Here is a 26,519-nt window from a genome sequence, read left to right as displayed (position 1 = left end):
TTTACTTTACTTTGTATCACCAGCTCACATGGTGGAACTAGCTGTGAAATGATTCTGGTTGTCAGAAGGGCAACTTGCCAAAAACAGATTTTTTTTTTTTGCATTCTTATTTTTCTTTTTGAATGGGGGAAGGCAGGGTAATTGGGGTTAAGTGACTTGCCCAAGGTCACACAGCTAGTAAGTGTGTCAAGTGTCTGAGGCTGGATTTGAAGTCAGGTCCTCCTGACTCCAGGGCTGGTGCTCTATTCACTGTGCCACCTAGAGTATAGAACACACAAGGTGGTTATTCTCGGCCTGGCTTCGGGCACCTTGATAATTTTTCTCGTAAAACAGCTTTAATTTTTTTAACTCTTCCTTCTCCTCATGCTCAAAGAGCCTCTTTTTCTTTTCAATATTTTCCTTTTGCTTCTCATATAGTTCACTGTCCTCTGTCAGCTTTTCCTTTTCCAGTTCCTCCTTTAGTTTCTCATATTTCTGTATGATTTCTTTTTTCTCCATCTCGAACTGTTTCTTGTAGCTTTGCCGAAGATTCTCCACTGCTTTCTCGAGACATGCTTCCACTTGTTCGTATTCACTGTTGGTGTAGTGGGTGCCCCCATTATTTTGCACCATCTTCTCAATAATGTCCATCAGCTCTGAAACCTGAGCATGTCTCTGGGCTCCACTAGCTTTATTGTTAAATGCACAGCATCGGTTTTCACACTTCTCCAATAACTCTTTGAAATAGGAGTCACCAATGGTTCTTATATAATCCCCTAAACTTTCTTCTCCCAGGTCTTCTTTCCGAGTGAATATAATGATCGAAAACCTCACTGCTTCATCTCCCAGAATATCATAAAACCTTTCAATGACTGCCTTCTTCTCCTTGGTGAAAGGACCCACCTTCAGCACCAGGAGTATTGCATGTGGGCCTGGAGAGGATGCTGCCATGAAGCGAGATCTTTCACTCCAATATATTATCGCCTTATTCTCAGTGTCAAAAATGCTTGGAGCGTCAACAACAGCGATGTCCCTCCCGTTCCATCTGGTTCTGGCTTTCTTGCAGACCTTGGTGACTGACCCTCCTGAAGCCTTGGACTCAAACTCTCTCCTGCCCAGGAGGGTGTTTCCTGTCGCACTTTTCCCAGCCCCTGTTTTCCCTACAAGGACAATTCTGAGGTCTGGCTCCCTTGAGTCTCCTCCACTGCTATCTGGGTCTGTAGAAAACAAGTAAGAAAGAGGAATGAAGGATTGTAATAAAGCACTGCTCAGAAATCCCAGCATGACAAGGAGGTGCCCCAGGGTTCTTGAAGTCATGACAGTACATCACTAGCTGAGAGAGGTCCTCATAATCTGGACAAGTTTTGAGCATGGATAGCTCTCTATTGTCCTAGTGAAATTCACAGATCTTTGTCAGCAGAAGGAAGGCCTCCACCACCAGGTGGCTTTTTGAGGGCTCTTAGAAGATAATGTTTCTTAAATTTATATACCTGAAAACTCTACCCTTCCTCTGGGGCATATAATGATTGAATCATTATTGTTTGGTGGAAAACAAATGCATGCATGTACAAATTTATACATAGTCATCATACCCAGTAATTGAGGCCTTTCCCATGTTGGGATCTTTCTGTGATGCAGAATTTTATTCCTCCCTTCTCTAAAGCATCTGAATGGCTCTTTCATAGTGAGAATCTCAAAAGGGAAAAGCCACAATCACCTGTGAACTCTGAGTGCAGATGGAAGTACTTGTTTTCTCACATTATTTATGTTGCTTTTTCTTTTTTTGCAACATAGCCAATATAGATATAAGATTTGCATGCCTCAACATGTAAAATGTCTTTTCAGTGGGTTGAGTAAGGGAATGGATGGAGGGAGAGTATTTGGAACTCAAATTTTAAAAAAAGAAATGAAAAAGATACAAATGTAATTGGGAAGTATTTAACAAAGTAAATAAAATATGAAAAAGAAAGTTTATTTCCCATCCCCTCTAGATTCTGAATTAGCACTTCACAGTTAGAGTCCCAGAAAAAAACACAAACAAATGTGAGCACCTCTATAAATCTCTAATTTCTCAAACAACCCAAGGCCATTCTCCCATCACTTAAGAAATAATTGGCAAGTTTCCTTTAGGGATTGTCTAGGAGTTTTTGCCATTGCCTCTAAAACCAGTCAAGAAGGTCTCTCCATCTTGTCCAATTAACTTCATTGATGAGTGCCCATCTTGGCTCAGATGACCCATATCACCTGACAGCACAGATGAGTTTCTCTATAGCTCCATTGCCACCCATTCTTGAATAAGTTGGGGAATATTTCAGTTCCTTATGCTCTTCTTCCCAACCAGTTTCTGTGCTCCTAGATTCCAAAACCCAGACCTGGAAACTGAGGGAGCAAATAACATCTTTGTCCTCATCTATCATCAGCCTGGAATCTCCACCTCCTGCCCAAACCCAAATTAGACTACTCTATCAGAGAAAGGATGTTTCATATACAATCAGAGGAAACTGAAAAGTCATTTTTGTTACCTCCTCAGTACCCCAATTCAGATGCAGATTTGAAGCATTACAGCTTCACATTCCAACCTCTTGGGCCTTGGGAAGCTATATAGGAGTAACTTTTAGTAAATCATTTTTGAACATATAAATCTTATGGTTGGATTGTCTTTCCCCACTTTCTAGTGTAGACACTTGAGTTACCACATCATCACTCATTGGGAGGGACTTTTACCATCAGATGAAGGAAACAGGTAGTGTAACTTGAATAAGTCTTCTTCTTAAAAAAAATCTTCCTCAAAGTCAGGAATCCCTTGTTCTAATTGTTGCCAGTGAGGAGCCCTATTTGAGGTCTCCTTCTGTCTCCCCAATTAGGATTCTATAGATAAGTTTCCCCCTGAGTCAAACCCACAGTGTAGCACCTAGGATCTTAAATGTGAAATTCCTCATCCTGTTTCTTAGCTTAGGTGGGGTGACATTCCAGTCCTATAATGGGTGTCCTTCCCACCTATGACAGTGATTAAAGAACCCAGCATACAGAAGTGGAAGCAAAAGTAGTAGATAGCACCTTTTCTCCCATCAAGAGGCACTCTGTAACATTCTCCCCTCCTGGCCCCCCCATCTCAAAACAAGAGCACATCCCTTACACCCATCAGAAAAGGGATTTTCCTGTACAAAAAGGGAAAGCCGGGAAGCCAGCTTAGGAGGAACTGCCACACACTGCCCCCAATCTGGAAGCCAATGCATTGATTAGAATGTAAGTTTCCCCCAACAGAATGTAAGCTCCCTGAGAGCAGGAATTGCTTCTTTCTTTGCATTTGTGTCACCCAGCACCAAGCACAGAGTTAGAAACTTAGTAAGCACTTAGTATATACTTTTGATTTGACTGGATTAATTAAGTGTAACTCTCCTTCCCATCTTTAGCCAGTTGTAAAGAATATCCTTTAATAAGATCTGTTTTGGATACGTAAGTCTCCCATGGGTTTTTCTTCCTTTCTCTTCCTAGCATTGATGCTACATTAACACATAATCACTAATTTGGAAAGGCCTTTTCCTCCTGGTGCAATCATTGAAATGGGTTTGAGTAATTGACCAATTGAGGAATATTGTAAGGGGAGTATTGCCATTGCTTGCAAAGAGCTAATCCTATGTGTGGAGAAGAGAAAGATGTCTCAGGCTCCACAAGGAAATGTAGAGATGAGTTTTGATGCAGTCAGAGATCAGAGGAGGTGAGGCTATATGACCTTTCCAATTCTAGAATGTTTGTGTTATACTAATAAGTGTTTTGAAATTCTCAAGTAAAGTAATTTAAGGTGACATTCATTATAAAAATAAATATATGTCACAGACCATATTCTTTATATGTGGAATAAAGACTACATATAGCTCAGAAAAATGTGGAGAATTACTGTCAGGTGGGTATGATTTTCAATGCTAATAACTTCAGGCACTTAACTGAATAATTTGAATTAGTAGATATCTTATCTACTTGACATTTTCCTGAGAGGGAGAAGAGAGAATTTAATTGGTCAGAGGTGCCATGATCAACCTCCTCCCAAAATAAATGGACCCTTACAAACTGCAAATAAGTCTCTCAGAGTGTGACACTCAGCACTTTTGTTGCGTGGTTCGTCCTTCATTTTCAAAGATCACCATGACATCAGGGAGATGAAAATATGACTTGGGATTGAATTGCATTTGAGTGAGGGAGGGCTGTGCAAAGTCACTAGCCTCAGTTTCTCCTCAAGAGCCATCTGGGTCTGGTGGTCAGATATAGATCAGGATGACTAGAGATGGCCCAGGATGCAGTGGGGGACCTTGGCCTTTGAAGCTCAGGTCTTTCCCAAGTTCTCACATTTGAGTGGATTGTGAAATCAGGGAGGGTTCCCTGATCCACCCCTGAAACACTTCAAATATTCTAGTAATGAGAAACATGCTGGTGAATTCTAGTTGCTAGAGGCCCCTTACCAGATATTGTAGCTTCCTCTGTGGTGGAGAGGGTCCTCACTGGGCCACTCTTGTCACTGCTCTCACTGCTCCAGCCTCCATCATACACAGCAGAAACTCGGAATCTGTACACAGTCTGAGGTGTCAGTCCATCAATGTCACAGTACATCTCGTTATTTCCTGTGCTGTGTTCATGCCATTCTCCTTCCTCTTCCTCCTCAGCCTCAGTCTCCTCTCTGTACTCTATTCTATACTCTTTGATCTTCATTCCTGCTCCAACACTTGGGCCTTCCCAGCGCAGGGTCACAGACTGTGGTCCCACCACAACAGCTTCTGGCTTCCCAGGAGGGCAGCTTGGCGGAAGTGTCCTCACAGCAAGACTCACATCACTGCTTTCACTGAGCCCTAGCTCCCACACCTCAGCAAACCTGAACACATACTCTGTGCAAGGCTCAAGGCCACTCATTTTGAATACCTCTGGCTTTCCAGACACAAGGATTGTGGTCCAGTCCTCTTCCCCTACAACCCGGTACTCTACCTGATAGCCAGTGATCCTCTCTTCCTTCTCACATGCTGGGGTAAGTGTGAGCTCTGCACAGTCATGTGTGACCTCACCAATACGAGGAGGGGGAGGTTTGACTGGTAGCTCAAAGTCAGTGCTGACCAGCAGTCCCTTTTCATAGAGGTAAATGGAGACCCCCTTGTTCTCCTGGTCCGGGACAGATGCCACAATGAATTGAGTCTTCTTAGAGGAATGATTGGCCTTGGCAAATGTTGAAAAGGATTCTGCCAATTGTATTACTTTTCTCCTTGTCTCTCTGTCCTCTAGCCATGAGGAATATGTCTTTTGCTCACAGTCAGGACTGAATGATTCTGGATTCCGTAGCCACTGTTTCCAATCTGCTAAGTAGGGTTCCTCTTGCAAGGAGGTGAATGCAAACACCAGGACAAATCTGTGGGTGGAGCCTAGTACCATATCATCTAACTCACTCTGGTCAGCTATGAGTGGCACATCCTTCAGAATGGTGAGGTAGGACTTGACCACCTTCATCTCCTGTAGCTTCTGATCCAGGAACTCTGAGAGCCTCCTAGTGCTGAATGGAGACTGGCTTTCCCTGGTTAAAATCCTGGTTAGCTCATCTTCCTCTGCTCTGCCTGCCCGGATCTCAGGTAAGGCCTTGGCTATTTCCTTCTGTAAAAGCTGTCTGTGCTGCCTATTTAGCTCCTGGAATAGCCTGACCTTTTCCCTGATTGTAGAAAAGACTGAGAGTCCTGGTGCCTCCAGCATGTCATTACACCTCTTGTCACACTCAGATAACTTCTCCAGAGTGTCCTGGGCATCCCACACGAAGCTAATGCTGATCCCTCGAGCCAGCCTGGCAGCCTTGGAGCTCAGCTTCTCCAGAGGGTACAGCCAGACTTTGAGGGGCACCCCATGTCCCCTAAGCAGCTTAGGAAGGGAGGCATAGACTTTTACTGCATCTTCATAAGTCACTGGAGTGGTCTCAAGGACAAAATCCCCATAAAACTTACACCTGAATTCCTTGGTTGATTTTTTCTCACTGTCCTTTATTTTCCCCTCTCCCTCTACTTTTCCGGATATTCGGGGAATCTTGTTTACTTTAGCCTTCAATGTTCCTTCTATATCGTTGACATTTTCATTGTTGGAAACTTTCTGATCAAACACAAAGAAAGCCTGGGCCCCATAGAGCACTGCAGTGACCACGTGAGTGGCTGTTCCATTATCAAACACATCATGGTAAGCAATATTCTGATATCCCAAGTGGTTCATTGTGAGATGGGAAAACTGTGTGGTCATACTGTACTTGAGAGAGACCCTAACTTGCTGTTGGGATGTCTTGGTATCATTTAAATACTTGGCAGAGCCTCCTATTTCAACCAGCCCCCCCAGGACACTTGCTTTCAGCTCTGCAGAGATATTCATGGCATTGGTCTTCTCATCAATAGAATCAGAGGTGATGATGTCAAAGTTAGTCTTGCACTGTTCTTCTGTGGTCACATTTCTCTCAAGGGTCTCCCTGTCCCACAAAGTGATGCCTAGAATTGGACAGAGACATTAGGGAGTAAATGGCAGATTGCAGAGGGAACACAGAATAGGAGAAGTTATGCCTCTGAAGAAGAATAGCTCCTTTTGGATTGTCTTGGGCAGGCCCCTTGTTTTGAGACATTTCATGTTGCTAGCTAATAACGTTACTCTCTAGCATTAATATAGCACTTTACAATTTGCAGAGCATTGTGGAGTAGCTGAGCAAGCTGTAGTATATGATTGTGATGGTATAATATTGTGCTATAAGAAATCAGGAGCATGATGCTTTCAGAATAGCCCAGAAAATCTTACATGAGCTGAGACAAAGTGAAGTGAGCAGAACCAAGAGACCACTGTACACAGTAACAGCAGTATTGCACAATAATCACCTGTGAATGACTTAGCTATTCCAAGTAATACGATGATCTAAGACAATTCTGAAGGACCTTTAGTGGAAAATACTATCCAGTTGTAGAGAAATAACTGACAAAGTATGAAAGCAAAGAAATTTTTTATTTTTTTAAACTATTTTTATTGTATTTTTGTCTGTTTTCTTTCACAGCATGAGTAATACAGTTATATGTTTTCCATGACTGCATATACACAATCTAGGTAAAATTTCTTATTTTTTCCATAAGGAGAGAGGGGAGAGAGGAAGAGATCTTGGAACTCAATTTTTTTTTAAATGAATGTTAAAAGTTTGTTTTAAAATGAATATTTTATATGATTGAAAAAAGTAAAATAAAAGCAATAAATATTTTCAAAATATTTTGCAATATTATCTCATTTGATCCTCAGAACAATCCTGATAGGTAGGTGCTATTAGTATCATTCCAATTTTTTGGGTGAGAAAACTAAGGCAAATAAGGTTAAGTGACTTACATACAGCTTGGATATGCCTAAGCCTGGATTTGTACTCAAGTCTTCCTGATTTCAGATCTAGTCCATTCAGTTCCATCCATTTCACCACCCAGCTGCAAACTACTAGCTGGCTCCTGGGATTTGACTGAGGAAGGCAATAAGTGGGATAGAATTAAATGGTTCTTCTAGACCTTTGTTTTTGTTCAGTAGTTTATGACTCTTCCTGATTTCATGGACCATAGTCGTGCATGCGGTTTTCTTGGCAAACATACTGGAGTGCTTGCCACTTCCTTTTCTAGTGGATCCTTTTGTCAGGCAATCAGAGGTTAAGTGACTTGCCCAGGGTGAGACAGCTAGGAAGTGTCTGAGGCTGAATTTGAACTCAGGTCTTCCTGACCCTAGGTCCAGTGCTTTATCCACTGAAGCACCAGCTTCTTCTATTCTAGATGCTGGTAAAGATCAAAACCCAATGTATATTCAAACAACCTGCAATGCTCACCCTTCTCAAGGAAAAGTGATGGGACTGCCTGCCCTTCCACCTTCCCCCAATCCTTCATCAGGTCTACCATTGTACTTCAAGTCTGCCTTTCAACTTAATTTTAACTAGATTGGTTAATATGAACAAACAATTCAGGTAGGGGTGTGTGTGTGTGTGTGTGTGTGTGTGTGTGTGTGTGTGTGTGACAATATGCATTCCCCACCTCCCAACACTGTATCTGATGCAATTAAGACTCAACTCCTCTCTGGCTAAAGGTGTTTTTTTTTTTTTGAAAAGCTCAGTCTTTTTCTTGTTTGGTCTTTGGAAGATTACTTCTTTCTGACCTCCACCCTTCCAGGATGAATGAGCCCCTCTCATCAGACATCTCTCATCACTCCTGGCTAGAATGTGCCATCACATAGCATCTCCTATCAGAGCAAAGTGATCCTGGTAGGTTCTAACTGGGAGAAAAAAGGTGAGACCCTCTAATCCCTGAGACTTTGTCTGAATCTGACTTTCTTACACTGATCATTTTTCACCTAGAAAGAACTCTTTTCTAACACTGCCCTCTCCTGACATCTGGAACAGGGCCTTGCATTCAAGAGAGTAATTACCAGGGATGGAGGTATCTGAGCGACAGTCATACAGTGTCCCCAGATATAAGGGTCGACCAAGAGCTGGGATCTCCATTGGGGTCTTCAAGGTCAGGCTGCTTGGAAGTTCTTTCTTTGCCATTTCCCTGAGGAAAGAAAATTGAGGCATAGGGCAGTTATCAGGGAACTCACTTTCCAGCAGGCTCCAACCATAAATGCCCTAATCTCTTTTAGCCTGGAATCCTGCAGAAGGTAATGACTGTCGTGGGATGGAAAGACATCATTCTTGTATGGAGGCCACAAAGGAGCCAGACACCATGGAGTGAACTGCTCAGCTTAGAAAGAATGTGAGGAATGAGCAAAGTCAGAGTGCACAGGTGGAGCTAGAGAGGAGCCCAAAGGACCAGTTTGGTTGAGGGGAATATATACATATGTGTCACTAGAAGGTTTGCAGAGCACTTTACAAATATTATCTCAGTGGGTCCTCACAACAACCGTGGGAGGTGGGTGCTGTTATCAACCCCGTTTGATAGTTGAGGGAGCTGAGGCAAACAGAGGGCACATGACTTGGGTCACACAGCTAGGCAGTGTGTGAGGTTGAATTTGAACCGAGGTCTTCCTGACTCCAGGCTCAGACGTCTAACCACTGCACCACCCAGCTGCTTCTAGTGTGAGGGGAGATACAAAGGCTGAGTTGGGTTCACTTTAAGAGGGGAAGAAAGCTGTCTTTGGTGGATTCAGACTTGAACCCTGGCCTTGGCTTAGTGCCTCAGGCATCAAGACCCTAGGGTATGGGGAGCTGGAAGAGATAGTCATACTCTTGTGTGAGTAGCAGTTCTTGGCTCTTATTAATGGCTTATGAAAAGCTGATCATCAGCATAAGCAAAATGCAAATAGACCCCAAAGCCTTTGGTTCTTCCAAGCCACCCAATCTTTGCGTTCAGACTCTGGAGCCATGGAATTCTGGGATGAATTCTCTAGGCTGGGTACCAGGATTCCCTGCAGCCTCAGATTGTTCTGACTGATGCCCTGAGGATCCATCTACACAAGCCATGATGGTTTATGGAGGGGAATGGAGGGATCAGTAGATGAGGGCCTGCTAGGCATCTGAATTGGAGCTGCTACCTCTGAAAGATCATTATGACATGATTCCAAGTGATTGTCAACCTGCCTCTGACTAGCAAACCGATGACCTTGGCCTTCTTCCTCCACCTCAAAGCAAGACATGTGCCTAGCAGCAAGGGATTCTTCTTCATTATGTGGCTTTGTGATGTCAATGATGAGACCCCCTGGGGCAGCCACCTTCCAAGCCCTGACAACAGGGTCTTCTTCCTTAAGAGTCCTTCTGGACCATTACCTCTGAGCAGGCCACTCTTTTGATGGCAAAGCAGGTCAGACCCTTTCTAAGGGTTTGGTTCAATTATCCTGGGAGAAAGGAATCCTAACATTTAAGAGGGTCCTGAACCACTTCCTAGACCCTTCTGAGGGAGCAAAACCCTTTCAAGGCCCAGGAGGCAGCCTATAGGGAATGGAATAAGGGAGGGCTGCAGAAGGTCAACAACGCCTAATTCTAATGATTGACTCACTGTCATCATATTCCCTGGGCTCTCCCTCTCCTGTCCTTCCCTTGGGCAGCTGGCACCGTTGAATGCTGGAAGGGCCTTTTAAAGCATCATTTCCATCATCATCCCCATGACAATCAGCATTATGTGTCCCAGCTTTGAGAAGCTGTATCTTTGATATATCAGCACTGGCCTAAGTATGGGGTGGGCTCTCCATTGTAGCACCATCTTAGATCTGGCCTCCATGAACTCTTCCCTCCTTTAGACACATGGACAATGTTTATTGTTAGGCCAGTTGACCTTCTGCAGCCCTCCCTTATTCCACACCCTGTAGGCAGTCTCCTGGGCCTTGAGGTTTCTGCTCCCTCAGAAGGTTCTATATAATCCAGGAAAATAGTTCAGGCCCCTCTTAAAGGTTAGGATTCCTTTCCCCAAGGATGACTCAGCCAGCTGTTTCTTAGAAAGGTTTGAAGGACCAAGGTGTAGACATGTTAGGAAATGTTTTGCTTTTTAATGCTATGGCAGAAGGGAAACCCTTTTTATTTAATTATGGGCAAAGTCAGTTCACCTGAAATAAAGTGGCTCTCTTAGCTGAAATGGTGGCAATGCTGCATCCCTGGGTGCAGGTAAGAGGGAGCTTTCATCAAGAGTCCAGAGAAGAAGGGGGCAGCCTCTCAGTAAAGCCCTCTATACTGGGGCAAAAATGGGGTATCATTGCCCTGCTGGGGCTTCTAGGGAGACAGGAATGTTGGATGATCAGCTAGGAATCACTGAGTGAGAGGTGTCAGAAGGTGAGATTGGAATAAGCCTAAACAGGGCAACTGCTACTGGAATGTCCTTCCCCTCCTCTCTTTATGCTGTTGTTGTTCAAGGGTATCTGTGTATTCATGACTCCATTTGGGGTTTTCTTGGCAGATAGAGGAATGCTTTGTCATTTCCTTCTCCAGCTCATTTTACAGATGAGGAAACTGAAGCCAACAGAGAGAACTGACTTGTTCAGGGTTACACAGCTAGTAAATGGCTGAGGCCAGATTTGAACTCAGATAGATGAGTCTTCCTGACTCCAGGCCTGGCACTGTATCCACTGCACCACTGCCTCTCTTTATAGAGCCCTCCAAAGTTTTCCCCTGGGTTCAGTATCTCTACTGGAGTGATTACTCCCCTGGCCTCACACAGTCTCCCCTTCCTCACCATCTCACTCTTCACACTCACCTTCAGTTGGTAACTGGTTCTTGTTTCTGCTGGCAGACATTCCACTCCTTGAAGCTCTTTGAACTCTGGGTCTATGGCTTCTCTCTATGTCTCCCTGGAGAGTTTTTTCTCTGTTCCCTCAAATGTCTCTGGAATTCTCTTGAACTGACTCTCCAGCTGCTGGGGAGAGTGTCTGCTGCTCTATAATGTGCAACTTGGGCAAATTTGGCCAAGGGTGGGGAGGAGGAGGGTGGGGTTGTGAGTTGTAGGTATTAATCTTTGCTCCCTTCAGGATTCATATTCCAAGAAGTGACCTCAGATAGGCCTGGCTCCTGCTGCCTTGCCTGTTGGCAGTCTTAGCAATTTAATACTGGAAGGACCAGGTTTGTCTCCTGATTGACCAGGGATTTTCAAATAATATTTTATCATTTTGCTAAATTTCTCTTACCTGTCCAAAAGGACTTAAAATATTGACTAGCAGAAATTATGGTTTTACTGCAAAATTTAAAGGTCTACCCTCCTATCTCTGTCTTATTCACGTTAGGGATAAACAATAAATACCTTTCCGGAATTGAGGAAATTGAGTCCTTCCTTCCCTCCCTGTAATTCCTGCAGAAAAAGGCTTTGACACTCTTTAACGAAATAATCCCAGAGGGCATAATGTCTTAACTGCTTCTTAACACATACTTAATCATCTGTGACTCTATCTAGGGATTATCTCCACAGAACTGAGGATGGAGGAAGGTAAGCCTCCCTCTCTTACATCTACAAAACCCCACCAGGTAAGGCAAATTGGGGAGGTAGAGAACTGGTTGAACAGTCAGCTGGGGCTGGGTACAAGTGTTCCCACCATCTGATATTTAGCCACTTCCTCCAGGCCATGTCCTGGGCTCATTCCCTTCTCTCCTCTGTACCTGTCGAGGGGTCAAGATTGGCCTGCCATATGCTGCTGCTGAGCCTCTGGCCAGCCCTGAGTGCCCTATTCTGCTTCCCCCTCCCCCAATGTAGAAGGAGGGGTAGATTGAAATTTTAAGCCCCTCAGTGCTTTAACTTTTTGTTCAATTTCTGCCTTTGGAAAGAGGTCTGGGTTTGTTGTTGTTCATCCTTTTTTCTCACAGAGGACCAATGGCATCACGAGGTGTCTTGAGATGGTCTGGCACTTAACCACCTCCTCCTTGTATTTTTTAAACTAGATCAGTGGTGTGTGGGACGAGTGAAGACCTCTCATAAAAGGGAACAAATTAGATAAATAGAAATAAGTAGGATAGTGAGTCCCATTTCTCTACTTAGATATTTTCCTTTCCACAAGCCTAGCTAGTGAGCATAAGGCCCCCGAGGTTAAGAACAGGTCCTGTGTATTTACCTAATGGCGAGAGGCCTGAAAGAAAGAAGGGTTGAGGTGAATAAGTCAGCAACCATAAAATTCTCTGAGGATGAGGATAAGACACAGGATACTCACCCCCTGTACATTGACCCCAAGATAAGAGAACCTCAGTTTGGGGAAGAATGGATGAAAAGCCGAAAAGCCAGGTGCAACATAGATGTGCAAGATTAGTTAGGTATAAGAATGATGGGAGGCAAGGTGTAAGGATACTGGGGATATCCGCCATAGCCACAGATGTGAAGATGAGGTAACTAACAACTAATTCCTGCCTGTCACCGATAACCGAACTGTTTGTTTAATCGTTGTTGTCATTGTTATCAAGACAGATTTACTACCTTGAGATTGATAGTAGAATGAAACAAGAATGGTGGGAAGTTTATGACTGTCACCTGCTTGTAAAAAATAACCATACTGTTTGTTCCTTGCCACTGTCCCTGGGTAGATTTATCGCGTCTAGATTGTACCCTCAAAGCTTACGTCTGCAAGCTGAGAGGAAGGAGGTTGGGAGGGGGAATTGCGGTTAGGGACCTATATAAACACCCCAATTTTCTGTGTCCAGTGCGCTCTGACACTGAGAGGACCCCCAGTCCTTTCGATGTCCGGGTTGCCCTTTCCTGCAGGATCGTAATAAATTTTCCTTTCTACTTTCACCTTGAGATGCCTCTGTTGTTAATTTTTGGATTCGTAAAATCCATCCCACACAGTGGTTTCCGTTGAGGTTAGAGATTTCTGATGTGGAATCTCCTTCTCCCAGTAAAAGTCAGCACCTCCTCTGCAATTCATACCTTCAGCATATTTCCTGGGGCACTGAGAAGTTAAGTGACTTATCCAGGGTCCTACAGTCAGTACATGTCAGAGATGGGTCTTGTGTGCTTCTGCTAGAATTCCTTGTGTCCTTGTTCCCTTGTTCCCTATCTGTGAGGCCAGCTCTCTACTCACCATTCGACACTGCCTTTCATTTCCCTCTTTTGGGTAAGGCTACGTATAAAATGGCACTCATTGTTCATAGATAGTACAGTGTTCTAAGACCAAAACATATAGATTTGTGACAAATAATTTTGTTCAACTTTTACAAGATTGAAGGAAGTACAGGATTAGGAATATGTCTTCTTTCCTTTTTATGCCCCAAGAGGAATGTCCCAGATTACAGCATGTAACAGAATTATTCCTCGATCAGCCTGACATAATTTTGTCTATAAGAAGCCTTGTTAGAGTCCTAATAGGGGCTCAGGGATTCTTTGAGGCCTGAATGTATGCTTGAGCTCAATAATAAAAGCTAGGTTTTTACCTGTACAACATCTGCCTCGTGGTAAATATGTATTTGACAGCAGTTGTCCACAACAGGAACTCAGAGAGCAGATATTTCTCCCATGACTCATCCCAATCTTATGAAGACTTTAGGAATTTAAGAGTAGGTTTGCAAGACTGTGTTCAAACGTTGCTTGACACCCGTGTATGTGTGCAACCAGCCTGCAGCAAATGGTGGTCTAGAAAGGTGCATGTTGTTAACTTGTACAAAAAATCAGACCAGCCAGTGATCAGTAAATAAGTGAGGCCTTTTATTCAGGGTGGAGGAAAAAGAATCAGGCAAAACTTTTCTCCTCATATGTCTCATCTTCCTGAAATTCTCTTCCTGGTAGGGCATTCTTTTGGGTTAAGCATGGCCTTCTCCCTGACTTCCTCTTTTAGAGAACAAATGATTTATGGGCAGGATGATAATACTGCAACACTGATACTTCTGTAGGAGTTACGGGTGAGCGTTTTAGATGACTTTATTTTCTGACTGTAGAAATGGGACAGCATTAGGACCCTGGGTTCCTGTTGAAGAAGGGATGCTTTCCTGGCCAAAGTTCATGGAGAAAAGGACAGAAAGAGGAGCTTGGGGGCACCAAAGGTAAATAACTCAGGTGTCAGTTTCACTGGGACAGTGACCGTGCTGGGGAGATGACACTGTATAGTCAGAGAATCCCCTTGGGCCCTACTTTCAAATCCCCAGGCATGAGGCCTATGCTGGTAAATGTTTCACAACCAGCTTTTCAGGAACGAAGTACCTTTGATAGACTTTTAAATTTAATCTACATTATTAACATTTTCTCCATGACTTTTAGAAGTCTATACAAACAACAAAACAATAAACCAAACCCAGAATTTTAGGGCTTCCTTGAAAAATTAACACCTGGCTCTGGGGAGCTGGCTCCAGCATGCACCTCTGCCAGGCACAAGGTAAACTCTTAATAAAAGTTTTATGTCCCTAAGTCAGTGTCTGAGAAACTAGTTCACACTAAAGAGTGAATGACTGGGAACGGTTTCCTGGAGGGTAATTCCCATTCTAGGGGAGGATTTGCTTTGCCTTCCTTTGGAGAAACCTTATTGCTTGAGGAGATTTTAAAAAGTACAATATTTGTGTGTGGGGGCGGGGGGAAAGGGGGGATGGAGAGCAATGGCCAGATCACCCACCAGGAAGGTGAGAGGAAGGGAGAGCAGCCTGAGCTGGCTTTCTGCTCTTCCTTTGGGGGGTTAAGTAAATCTTCCTTTAGGATGAGAATGTAGCCAGAAGATACCTGGAGGAAGCAGTGCTTACCACAAAGAAATGAATGTCTAATGATGAGATAGGGATTTAGAACAGGTATTTGGGGACAGGAAAAGGCAAAGGGGACCTTTTTGGGAAACATTCTGTACACCACCTTTTCTGACTAAGGGTGATGCTGGCTTCCCATTTTGGGGTCACGATTTTGTCTGTGGGTCCCTGTTCCCTTACTAGTGACCAAAACCTCAATCCATAATGATGCTGACCTGACTGTATGGGCAGGAGATTGGTTCGTTCCTTCCTTCAGATTTGCTGATCCAGCGCTCATTTCATCTTCTCTCACCCACCTCCCCTCAAGAACAGCCCTCACTCACAAATTAGGCAAAGTGTGAAAGGACAATCATTCACCTGAGGAAGGATTGTGCTCTAGGAGCCAAACCTGGGGCTCTTACAGGGAGTGTGGACTCAGCCAGCACACATATACTTCTCTCTGTCTCAACAGGAACCAAAGCTAAGGTTTTAAGCAAGCAGAGCAACAAAGCAGGCTGTGTGAGAGGGGCAGGTCAGCCACCTGGACAGTGCAGGGAGCCCACCCTCCCAGAGGCGCCACCAAACTCTTTACCTGACCAATCAAGGCACTGTGGCTTCTTCAAAATGCCCAGCCTTCTCCCTCCGCCTCACAGAGCTGAGCTTTAGGGTCAGTGTTGGCGTGGGGTGTGCCTGGAGTCTGGCTCTGTGTGAGCAGCAGAAGACAGATAAGAGAAACAAAATGACTGCTGGAAAATGAAAGTTATCTGAGCTAGGGACCCCCCCCCATTTCGTGAAAATGGGAAGATTTAGAGAAAGAGATGTCCAAGGTCACCTGACTGATCAAGTGATTGAATTAGCTTTGGTGTCAGAAAGATCTGGGTTTCAAGCCTATGTGTTGATGGTCAAAGACCCTTAACCTTTTTATTGTACTTACAACAAATCCTCAAATTATTGCTGTCTTTACCCTGGGATCTATGACCTTACAAGGTCTTTTTGAAAAAAGAATTTTATAATTGCAAATCAATATAATTGGTTTCTTTGGTAATTCTGCACTTTATTTTATACATTTAAAAACATTATTCTGCAAAGGGATCTATAGGCTTCACCATATTGCCAAGGGGTCCAGGGCACAAAAGACTCCTGCTCTTAACCATTAATTACAAAGGAGTTACTGCTCTCCACAGGAGGAGTTTCTATCACAAGAATTGCCCAAGAAATTGTGTTAATATTACTGGTCCAGACAAAAAGAAGCTTAATATGAAGTCAACTGTCCAAAAAAGTTAACAAAAATCTTAGGTTTCATCAGTAGGAGTGTGATGGTGTTATCATGAGAACTGACACTCTCATGGTACCTGAAACTAGTCAGATCCCATGTACAATCTAATGTTCTGTTTTAGGCCCTTTGTTTTCAGAAGTTTGGGTTTGGGAGTGAGGAAGAATTTGTAAGGTTATATAAGTCTACTCCCCTCATTAGATAAGAGAGGAAAATTAGCCCAATGGCGGTTAAATAACTTGCCCAAAGTCAGGAAGGCCAAAAGAAAGAGAACCAGGCTTTGACTCTACATCCTGCACTTTTAATTCTCATCTTGTTCTTCTGCAGGACCAGCTAGAGCTCATGCTGAGAAGGATGATGAGGATGGTGGAAGGTGTGGACATGCTGGCCTGGAAGGAAGAATTCAAAGAACAAGGGATGTTTAGGCTGGAGGAGAGAAGGCTTAGGAAGGGTATGGTCACTCTCATTGGATATATGGAGGGATGTCATACATGAAAGGAACTGAGTGCCTTCTTGTACCCAGAGAGCAAAGTTGGTGCCTATGGTGTCAATTACAATGAGAAAGATTTCAGCTCAATTAAAAGGAAGAATGTACTAACAATTAGAACTGTACCCACCATGGAATGAACTGGGAGAGAATGAGCTCACCATCATAGGAAGTGGCCACAGTTGTTAGAGATATTATAAAGGGGATTCATTTTTGAGGTAGAATGTTGGACTCTAAAGTTGCTTCCAAATCCTATGATTCTCTGAAGGCCTCAACTTAAAATGTGACTAATGTATGCTATAACATTAGAAATTGCTGCTTTTTTGTTAAGAGGAAGCCTGATTACACATTTTAATTGGGAAGTAGTACTGCTTTAAAATTTGCAAAGTGCTTTACAAATATTGTCTCTGTGGATCCTCACAGCAGTTCTGGGAGGTAGGTATTATTCTAATCATCTGAATTTTACAGATGAAAGAACTGAGGCAGGCAGAGGGTAAGAGACTTGCCCAGGGTCACACAGCTAGGAAGGGTCTGAAACTGCATTTGAATTTGGCTCTTCATCTCCAGGTCCATCTCTCTACCTAATGTGACACTTAGCTGCATCTAAGAAAACTTTGTCTGAGTGCCTCAAGCCCTTTGACCTGGAGAGAGGAATTTTCCAACAGGAGTATCCCTCTGGCCTCCACATAGTTATCGCTACATATGGAGAAGAGAAAGATATCTCAGGCTCCCTTCTTCATTGTGTTTTCCCCATAGACTCCCCTCATGCTGCACTAGCCTAAAAGCCCAATTGAGTCTAAAATTTTTATAACATTATGGAGTGTCCTGGTCGCCTCTGTAGTAAAATATCTTCCTACATATTACTTAATCGATTTTCTAGTTGGTAACACCAAATCTCTTGTGAGCCTGGTTAATAGGCCCTGAAACTCAGATTACACCTGGCTGAAATAATTCAAACCAATTTCTGAAAGTATAACGCTAAAGCCCTGAGTCTGGACTGGGTATTTTCCCTGTACAATGGAACTAGACCTTTTAAGACCTCATCAAAGTATTGTCAGCATCACGTTCTGAATACTACAAGTTAGATGTGAACATTTTACCTTGAAGTCCACCCATTAGTCACCCATATACCATCTGAAGGACCCTCTAAACCTTCAGACAAAATGTATTCATTGACCTAGAATGAGGATACCTTGATAACAGTCATCTAGCATCTCCAGTTGGAATAGTCCACCCAGAGCTGGCATCTTCCCCCTTTTCTCAGATACATACATTCTGGGCTCTTTCTTTTCTCTCTGGTGGTATTCTTCAGGAGGGAATTAGGGAACTCCTTGATACCATCACCACCCTACCCCCATGCCTAAGGAAAAGAGTTTCTTAGAGATCCTTCTAACCTGATTCTGCAACCCTGAGTCAAGTAGCCCATTGTGGACCCAGGTCCACAATGGTACCACTGCAAGGACTACCCCAGACTAAGTCTACACCTGTCCTTGCTAGACAGCAAAATCCACTCTAGGGTATGGGATGAGGTCGAGAGCGCTCCACACCTGTCAATCCAACTCATATGAATGATACGACTCCCACAAACTCTCATATCCCCACTACATATGATTGTGTGTTTTGACATGATTGTCAGTTACTGTACTGTCAAAGGCCCTGCTCAGATGGATGAGTACATAAAATACAAAAGGAGCTGCCAACTGGCCTATAGTCACTAGGAGTCTTCTCCGATATTGAAAACTCTTAGTTTAGTATTTTCTGGGATGCCAGAGATGGAATGGGCAGCTGGGATTTTGAGAGGATGGGTAACCCAGCACCCTCGACCCCACAAATAAATGGGACAGGATTGGAATAGGCAGAAAAGGGAAACCTCATCAGGAGTGGATAGCCTTCAGCTCAGGGAATCTAAATGACACACTCTTTTGGTGGGTATAATTTGCATTTATGGGAATGGTTCTGGCAAGCTTGGTCTCCAAGGGAGTGGGTTCAGGTCTGTCCTGCTGGGCCTCAGGCACAGGTCTTATTTTCTTAGTGTGTCATTCCTGGTCAGTACTTGTTTTCTGCAATAAAATGTTCAGGAGTATTTAGACTTCATGTGTTATATGTAAGGCTGAAAACTTTCCTCTCTTATGCAGAATCCAGTAGGGACCTGTGATCCCTGCAGGGGCTCAGTGGTCACTCACTGAGTTACCAAACTGCCATCTCTGAAACGGTCTGTTCCCTCCTCAAGTTACATCTACCTTAAAATTCCCAGGACCCTGGAGGACTTTATTTCCACAACAAAATGCTGCCTGATTTAACTAAGCTTTTAAGCTTTAGGGGTAGGGAAATGGAAAGAGAAAGAGACAAGCAGGCAGATAGAGTGTGGAGCAGAGAGAGTTGGAAGGGTGTGTTCAGACAGAACTTTGATCACCTGTGCCCCTCCCTGGCTCTAATCCTAAGTAGAGATCAGTGATTTTTATTGCAATGGATATTGTGAATGTTCAATAAATCTGGAAACAAATCATTTTGTTGATATCTCTTGTTTTTTTTTCCATCACAGTGGTTTCTGGATCTTATCCCCTCCCCACCAGGGAGTACTCCCTTATAACAAAGAAAGGAGTGAAAGGAAATTAGTTGAAACCATAACTTGGTCCAATGTGTTCATCCTTTTGCTCTCATAGTCTCTCTGTCGAGGGGAGGACTGCTTCTGTTCACTGGGAAACATGACTATGTTTTGCCGTTACCCAGAATTGTTTTCTTGTGGCCAAATTGACAAGTCGACAAGCATTTGCTAAGCACCTACTATGTGCCAGGTATTGCCTTCAGCCCTGAGGACACAAAAAAGTAAAACCATGTTCTCTCCCCAGAGGGCTCACCTTGTACTTGAGACTACAGTATGTAATGTATGTAAATAAATTAAATAGGAGGTAATTGGAGGAAGAGAGGGAGTGTGGTATAATAGAGAACAAAGCTCAAAGCCAGGGAGACCTGGATTCCAGTCATACCTCTGGTACTGGCTGACTTTGGGCGAGTTATTCTTTCTTCTTTTTTTTCTTTTTTAATTTATTTATTTAACATATTTAGTTTTCAGCATTGATTTTCACAGGAGTTTGAATTACAAATTTTCTCCCCATTTCTACCCTCCCCCCCCCACTCCAGGATGACATATATTCTGGTTGCCCTGTTCCCCATTCAGTCCTCCCTTCTGTCACCCCACTCCCCTCCCATCCCCTTTTCCCTTCCTTTCTTGTAGGGCAAGATAAATTTCTACACCCCATTGCCTCTGTATCTTATTTTCTAGTTGCATGCAAAAACTTTTTTTTTAAACATCTGTTTTTAAAACTTTGAGTTCCAAATTCTCTCCCCTCTTCCCTTCCCACCCACCCTCTCTAAGACTCCAAGCAATTCAACATAGGCCACATGTGTATCATTATGTCTAACCCTTCCACAATACTCATGTTGTGAAAGACTAACTATATTTTGCTCCTTCCCAACCCATCCCCCTTTATTGAATTTTCTCCCTTGACCCTGTCCCCTTTCGAAAGTGTTTGTTTTTGATTACCTCCACCCCCATCTGCCCTCTCCTCCATCATCCCCCCTTTTTTTATCTTCTTCCCTCTTCTTTCCTGTGGGGTAAGATACCCAATTGAGTATGTATGGTATTCCCTCCTCAGGCCAAATTTGATGAGAGCAAGATTCACTCATTCCCCCCTCACCCGCCATCTCCCCTCCTCCCACAGAACTGCTTCTTCTTGCCACCTTTATTCGAGATAATCCACCCCATTCTATCTTTCCCTATCTCCCTCTCTCAATATATTCCTCTCTCATCCCTTAATTTGATTTTATTTCTTTTAGATATCTTCCCTTCATCTTCAGCTCACCCTGTGTCTGCTCTCTCTCTCTCTCTCTCTCTCTCTCTCTCTCTATATATATATATATATATATATATATATATACATAGATATAGATATATACACATACATATATACATACATGCACATTCACTTATATATATATATACATAAACATATATATATGCATATTCCTTTCAGCTATTATGATATTGATGTCTCATGAATCATACACATCATCTTTCTATGTAGGAATGTAAACAAAACAGTTCAACTTTAGTAAGTCCCTTATGATTTCTCTTTCTTGTTTACCTTTTCATGCTTCTCTTGATTCTTGTGTTTGAAAGTCAAATTTTCTATTCAGCTCTGGTCTTTTCACTGAGAAAACTTGAAAGTCCTCTATTTTATTGAAAATCCATATTTTGCCTTGGAGCATGATACTCAGTTTTGCTGGGTAGGTGATTCTAGGTTTTAATCCTATCTCCATTGACCTCCGGAATATCGTATTCCAAGCCCTTCGATCTCTTAATGTAGAAGCTGCCAGATCTTAGGTTATTCTGATTATGTTTCCATAATACTCAAATTGTTTCTTTCTGGCTGCTTGCAATATTTTCTCCTTGATCTGAGAGCTCTGGAATTTGGTGACAATTTTCCTAGGGGATTTCTTTTTGGGATCTTTTTGAGGAGGCAATCGATGGATTCTTTCAATTTCTATTTTGCCCTGTGGCTCTAGAATATCAGGGCACTTCTCCTTGATAATTTCTTGAAAGATGCTATCTAGGCTCTTTTTTTGATCATGGCTTTCAGGTAGTCCAATAATTTTTAAATTATCTCTCCTGGATCTATTTTCCAGGTCAGTGGTTTTTCCAATGAGATATTTCACATTGTGTTCCATTTTTTCATTCCTTTGGGTCTGTTAGATAATATCTTGATTTCTCATCAAGTCACTAGCTTCCACTTGCTCCAATCTAATTTTTAAGGTAGTATTTTCTTCAGCGGTCTGTTGGACCTCCTTTTCCATTTGGCTAATTCTGCCTTTCAAGGCATTCTTCTCCTCATTGGCTTTTTGGAGCTCTTTTTTCATTTGAGTTAGTCTATTTTTTAAGGTGTTGTTTTTTTTAGTATTTTTTTCAGTATTTTTTTGGTTCTCCTTTAGCAAATCATTGACTTGTTTTTCATGGTTTTCTTGCATGCTTCTCATTTCTCTTCCCAATTTTTCCTCTACTTCTCTAACTTGCTTTTCCAAATCCTTTTTGAGCTCTTCCATGGCCTGAGACCAGTTTATGTTTTTCTTGGAGGCTTTTGGTATAGGCTCTTGCACTTCATTGACTTCTTTAGGCTGTATGTTTTGGTCTTCTTTGTCACCAAAGAAAGAATTCAAAGTCTGAGACTGAATCTGGGTGTGTTTTTGCTGCTTGGCCATATTCCCAACCAAATAACTTGACCCTTGAGTTTTTCAGCAGGGTATGACTGCTTGTAAACTAAAGAGTTCTATGTTCCACGTTTGGGGGGATGCGCTAGCTCTGCCACACCAGCACTCATCCTTCCCCAAGAACAGCCAACCAGGACCTGACACAAATCTTAAGCAGGCTGTGCACTCCTGCTCTGATCCGCCACTTAATTCCTCCCACCAGGTGGGCCTGGGGCCGGAAGCAACAGCAACTGTAGCTGCCCCACCTCCGCTATCCCGGGGGCGGTGGCCGAACCTTGAACTCCTTCCAGTCCCGCAGCTTTTCCCACTAACCTTCTCCGCTGTCTTTGGTGTTTGTGGGTTGAGAAGTCTGGTAACTGCCGCAGGTCACTGATTCAGGGCGCTAGGAACCGCTCCGCCCGGCTCCTGGTTGGGTTGGTCCGAGCCGCTCATGCTGGGCTCTGCTCTGCTCTGCTCCCAGCTCTCAGCTCCCAGCTCCCAGCTCCCAGCTCCGTGTGGGATAGACCTCACCCAGAGACCATCCAGGCTGTCCTGGGCTGGAGCCCTGCTTCCCTCTGCTGTTTTGTGGCTTCTGCAGTTCTAGAATTGGTTCAGAGCCATTTTTTATAGGTTTTTGGAGGGACTCAGCGGGGAGCTCACGCTAGTCCCTGCTTTCCAGCCGCCATCTTGGCTCCGCCCCGCAAGTTATTCTTTCAATAAGTGCTAGAGGATATTCTTTTTTGAATTCTTTTAAAAATATTTAAAAATGTTTAACACTAACTTTTAAATTTTTGAGTTATAAATTCTGTCCTTTCCTCCATTCCATATCCCACCCATTGAGAGAACAAGCAATAGAATACCCATTATGGATTCAAAGTCATGTAAAATATTTCCATATTAGCTTTGTTGCAAAAAAAAAAGCAAGAAAAAGAAAGTGACAAAAAAAGCTTCGATCTTTACTCAGAGTTCATCAGCTCTCTCTCCATGGTTGGATAGCATTTTTCATCATGAGTCCTTTGGAATTGTCATGGATTATTGTATTGATCAGAGTAGTTAAGTCTTTAGTACTTAAGTTACGTTTCAATAACCAGTGTTCTGCTGGTTCTGCTCACTTCGCTTTGCTTTAGTTCATATCAGTTCATAGGCTTCTTTCCAGCTATTTCTGAAACCATCTCCTTGTGAGAATTTATTATTGATGCAATATTTTATTTTGCTCTGTAATTGATTTTATTCTGCAACTGTTTTCTATGTAAGAAACCTCAGACTCTTCTTTGTCTTGAAGGGAAGAAACATGAGTTCAAGAGTTCAGTCTTCTTCCCTCACAGTTAGATGTCAAAGTTTATTCTTCTTATTGATTACTTTCAGTTAAAGGAAAACTCTGAGCTAAGTTTAGAAGTACAGTACTCTCATAAAACATTTTACGTCTAAGGAAACTGTTTTCCTAGCACTGCCTGCAATTCACTTTGCCAAGGAAGCTTGTTATCCCTGATAACTTCAGCTTACCTTAGAAACTCCATGACATCTGTGTGCTACCCTTGAGAATAGATAAGCTGACCTTATCTCATCTTAGCCTTATCATTGCCCAATTAAAAGTGGTCATATCTCATTCCCAGGTGCCACTGAGTCTACTAACTCTGGTCCACTATCAATGGCCTTGGGGTGAAGCTGAAGCCTTCATTTAAAAGATAGAAAAGTGGCCCTAGTCCTTTCTCTCTCTCTCTCTCTCTCTCTCTCTCTGTTTAAACTCTTTCCCTCAGTGTAACCAATCATGATTGTTCACATCTTTGAGGCTGACAACCCCATAAACAACTGTCTGATTTTCTCACCAGTTCTTTTCTGTTTTTTTTTCTGTGCCCATAAAAAGGAGTTGCATCTTTGATTCTTTGCCTCTGGCTAGAGACTGAGGCAAGACATTAGACCTGCTTTATTAAGAAGTAGCACCTCTGAGAATGAACTAGTATATTTATAAGAAAGAATTTGCATCAGTCTAGCTTTTGTTGAATTTCAATCATGACACCCTTCCTCCTTTCTGACAGCATAATATGCCACACCTTATTTAGCCATCCCCCAATTTCCAATTCTTGAGGCATGTAAGTTGTAGAAAAGTTGCCAGCCTGCATTGGCAGAGGGAGTTTACTTGTTGACACTTCCCCGTACCATGAAATCACCAGTTCAGTCCTTTTTGCTGTCCTTGAGGAAGGAGAAAACACTTACAGCTTTGAGGGAACAAGGAAGGCCACATGGAGAAAGTGTCACTTGAACTGAGCATTGAAGGAAGGTCAAAGGTGAGGAAGAAGTTTATGCCAGCTCTAGGGGATGACCTGTGCAAAGAAGGGTTTAGGGGGAGGAGCTGGAATGCCAACTTCAGAGGAGAGTAGGAAGGCCATTTGGGTGAAAGGTGGAGTAACTGGAGGGGAGTAACATGAAATACACATGTAACAATAAACTAGAGCAAGGTTATGAAGGACTTTACTATCCAGGGTGAGGAATTTGAATTTTCTCCTAGAGACAATGGGGAGGGTAAAAATTGTAATCTTTATATTGTTTGATGTTATAGTTATAATATGACATGATATGATATAATCTAATATGATATAATCTAACCCAATCTAACCTAATCTAATTATATATAATGTAATATGAAATAATACTATAATGCAGTAGTACATGTAATATGATATGACATAACAAACATAACATAACATTGCATAATGTAATGTAACACAACACAACATAAAATAATATAGTATAATAGAATAGAATATAGTATAATTAATATAATATAATGTAATATAGTGAAATGTAATATAATGTAATATAATACAACACAACACAACACAATACAACACAATCCACTATAATATAATAATAATTCTAGAACTCCAATTTGGAGTCACTTAGGCTAAGTGGTCCTAAGGCCCTAGTGGAAGTCAGATGTACTTCTCCACTGTTCTGAACTCTTGTAACCTTGTGTCAGGCACGCAGTACTCCAGGCTTCTGACTGGATGAAACTTCTGAGCAGCTGCAGCCATAGGAGGGTCTGGGTTCATTCTGGGGGATTTCTCCTGTGTCTGACTCTTTTCTCCCACTCAGAAAACTTGAGCACTGCACCATCTGATACCTCTCTGCAAACACATGCAAAACTCAAAGAAGGAAACATTTACAAGTTAAAGAGAACACATAGAACTTGTATCAGAGCTCACCAAAGAGGCTGCCCCCTGACAGTGGGCCCTTCCCCAGAGCCCTCAACAGCCTCAGCCGCTTACTGTCCTGTGGGGCTCCCAAGTGTGGAAGCTGCAGCTGCTGCTAAATGGAGTTAGGCAGAGGTCTTTGTTCTTCCCCTTGTCTGTTACCTGTGCAGGTCTTCTCAGCTTCCAGAAGCAGTAGCAGCAGCAGCAGCAGCAGCAGCAGCAGCAGCCCTTCCTGCAATTTTCTGTCCACCTTTGTTTTTTTCTGCAGCAACCAGCAGGTGATAAAACTACTCATTTCCCCCCTCTTACCCCTTGTGGGGGCATCTCTGTGCCCCTAGAGAGGCATATTTTAGAGCTTCTTTGCAGCATGAGGCACTGATTCCTGCCCTGCCCCCCCATGTTGCAGTTCAAATATAGCACAGACCCTAATACCTCTGTTCTAAAGCCTCTCACTTGCATTTGTGTGGGACAATAATTCCCCCCAAATGAAATAACAATCAAAGGTCTGTCAAGGTAAAGACAGAGGCTTTATTTGCAAGTCTTGTGCGAGAACTGGGCATCGCCTACTTGAGGGCGGAATGGGGTAGGGAGGCCAGTCATAGAGAGCAGACAGGCAGTTTATATACCACTCTGGACAATTCTAAGAAAGACCCCTAAAACCCCCTTCCAAAACAATTCAAAGAAAAACCCTAAAGTCTGGACATCTATCCCCATTGGTGGGGATAATTGGCCTCACATTCTTGAAACAAGGAAAGATTCTTAATCTAACACTTTAACCCCAAACTAAAAGACAGCAGTTACAGGCATGATGCAGGATGTGGATTTATGTGGTATATGTGCAAGTTTAAGCGGGGAGGGGGAGGGTTAACTCTAAACTTTATGATATAGCTCAGGCTTTGTGGAGGCTAAAATGTTAAGTATTCTTTTCCTTAAATGAGAGACTTTCAGCCATTCCACTCACATTGGTTCCTATATTCTCCCCTCTTTCGACACTTCTCTCCCACCCCCACACCTCACCATGAACTCTGGAGTCAGGAATACATCCTATGCTTTCAATTCCTGAACTGCATTCCACTCCACTTGATATTAAGATGGGACACTGACTCTTGTCCATTTCTCCTTAGGCATTCAATACCACCCCCACACTTCCTTGCCTTGAAGTCATTTCTTTATTTAGTTTTAAATAGTATTTTATTTTTCCAATTATATGTAAACACAAATTTAAACATTTATTTA

At 42.9% G+C, this 26,519-nt stretch overlaps 1 protein-coding gene across 1 annotated transcript; it reads right to left on the bottom strand.

The window, feature by feature from the left end:
• Nucleotides 1-258: 258 nt before the first annotated feature.
• On the bottom strand, nucleotides 259-25,578 carry LOC118850943. The gene is made up of 5 exons (XM_036760556.1): nucleotides 25,446-25,578; nucleotides 25,033-25,114; nucleotides 8,416-8,540; nucleotides 4,437-6,473; nucleotides 259-1,196 (listed from the first exon to the last, which is right to left on the bottom strand). The coding sequence occupies exons 1-5, from the start codon at nucleotides 25,576-25,578 to the stop codon at nucleotides 259-261; spliced, it is 3,315 nt and encodes a 1,104-aa protein (XP_036616451.1).
• Nucleotides 25,579-26,519: the final 941 nt, after the last annotated feature.

The sequence above is a fragment of the Trichosurus vulpecula genome, chromosome 5, assembly GCF_011100635.1.
Source record: "Trichosurus vulpecula isolate mTriVul1 chromosome 5, mTriVul1.pri, whole genome shotgun sequence".
NCBI lineage: Eukaryota > Metazoa > Chordata > Mammalia > Diprotodontia > Phalangeridae > Trichosurus > Trichosurus vulpecula.
Note: the sequence above shows the minus strand (reverse complement) of the source record. Positions and strands in the feature narration are given on the sequence as shown.

Excerpts from the sequence above, each read along its gene's own strand:
- LOC118850943 (XM_036760556.1), bottom strand. The coding sequence starts at position 25,578 with ATGAGTAGTTTTATCACCTGCTGGTTGCTGCAGAAAAAAACAAAGGTG. Across the intron at positions 8,541-25,032 it reads GAGTTCAGAACAGTGGAGAA|GGAAATGGCAAAGAAAGAAC; the intron begins GTACATCTGACT and ends TTCTTTCCTCAG. Across the intron at positions 6,474-8,415 it reads CTCAGATACCTCCATCCCTG|GCATCACTTTGTGGGACAGG; the intron begins GTAATTACTCTC and ends GTCCAATTCTAG.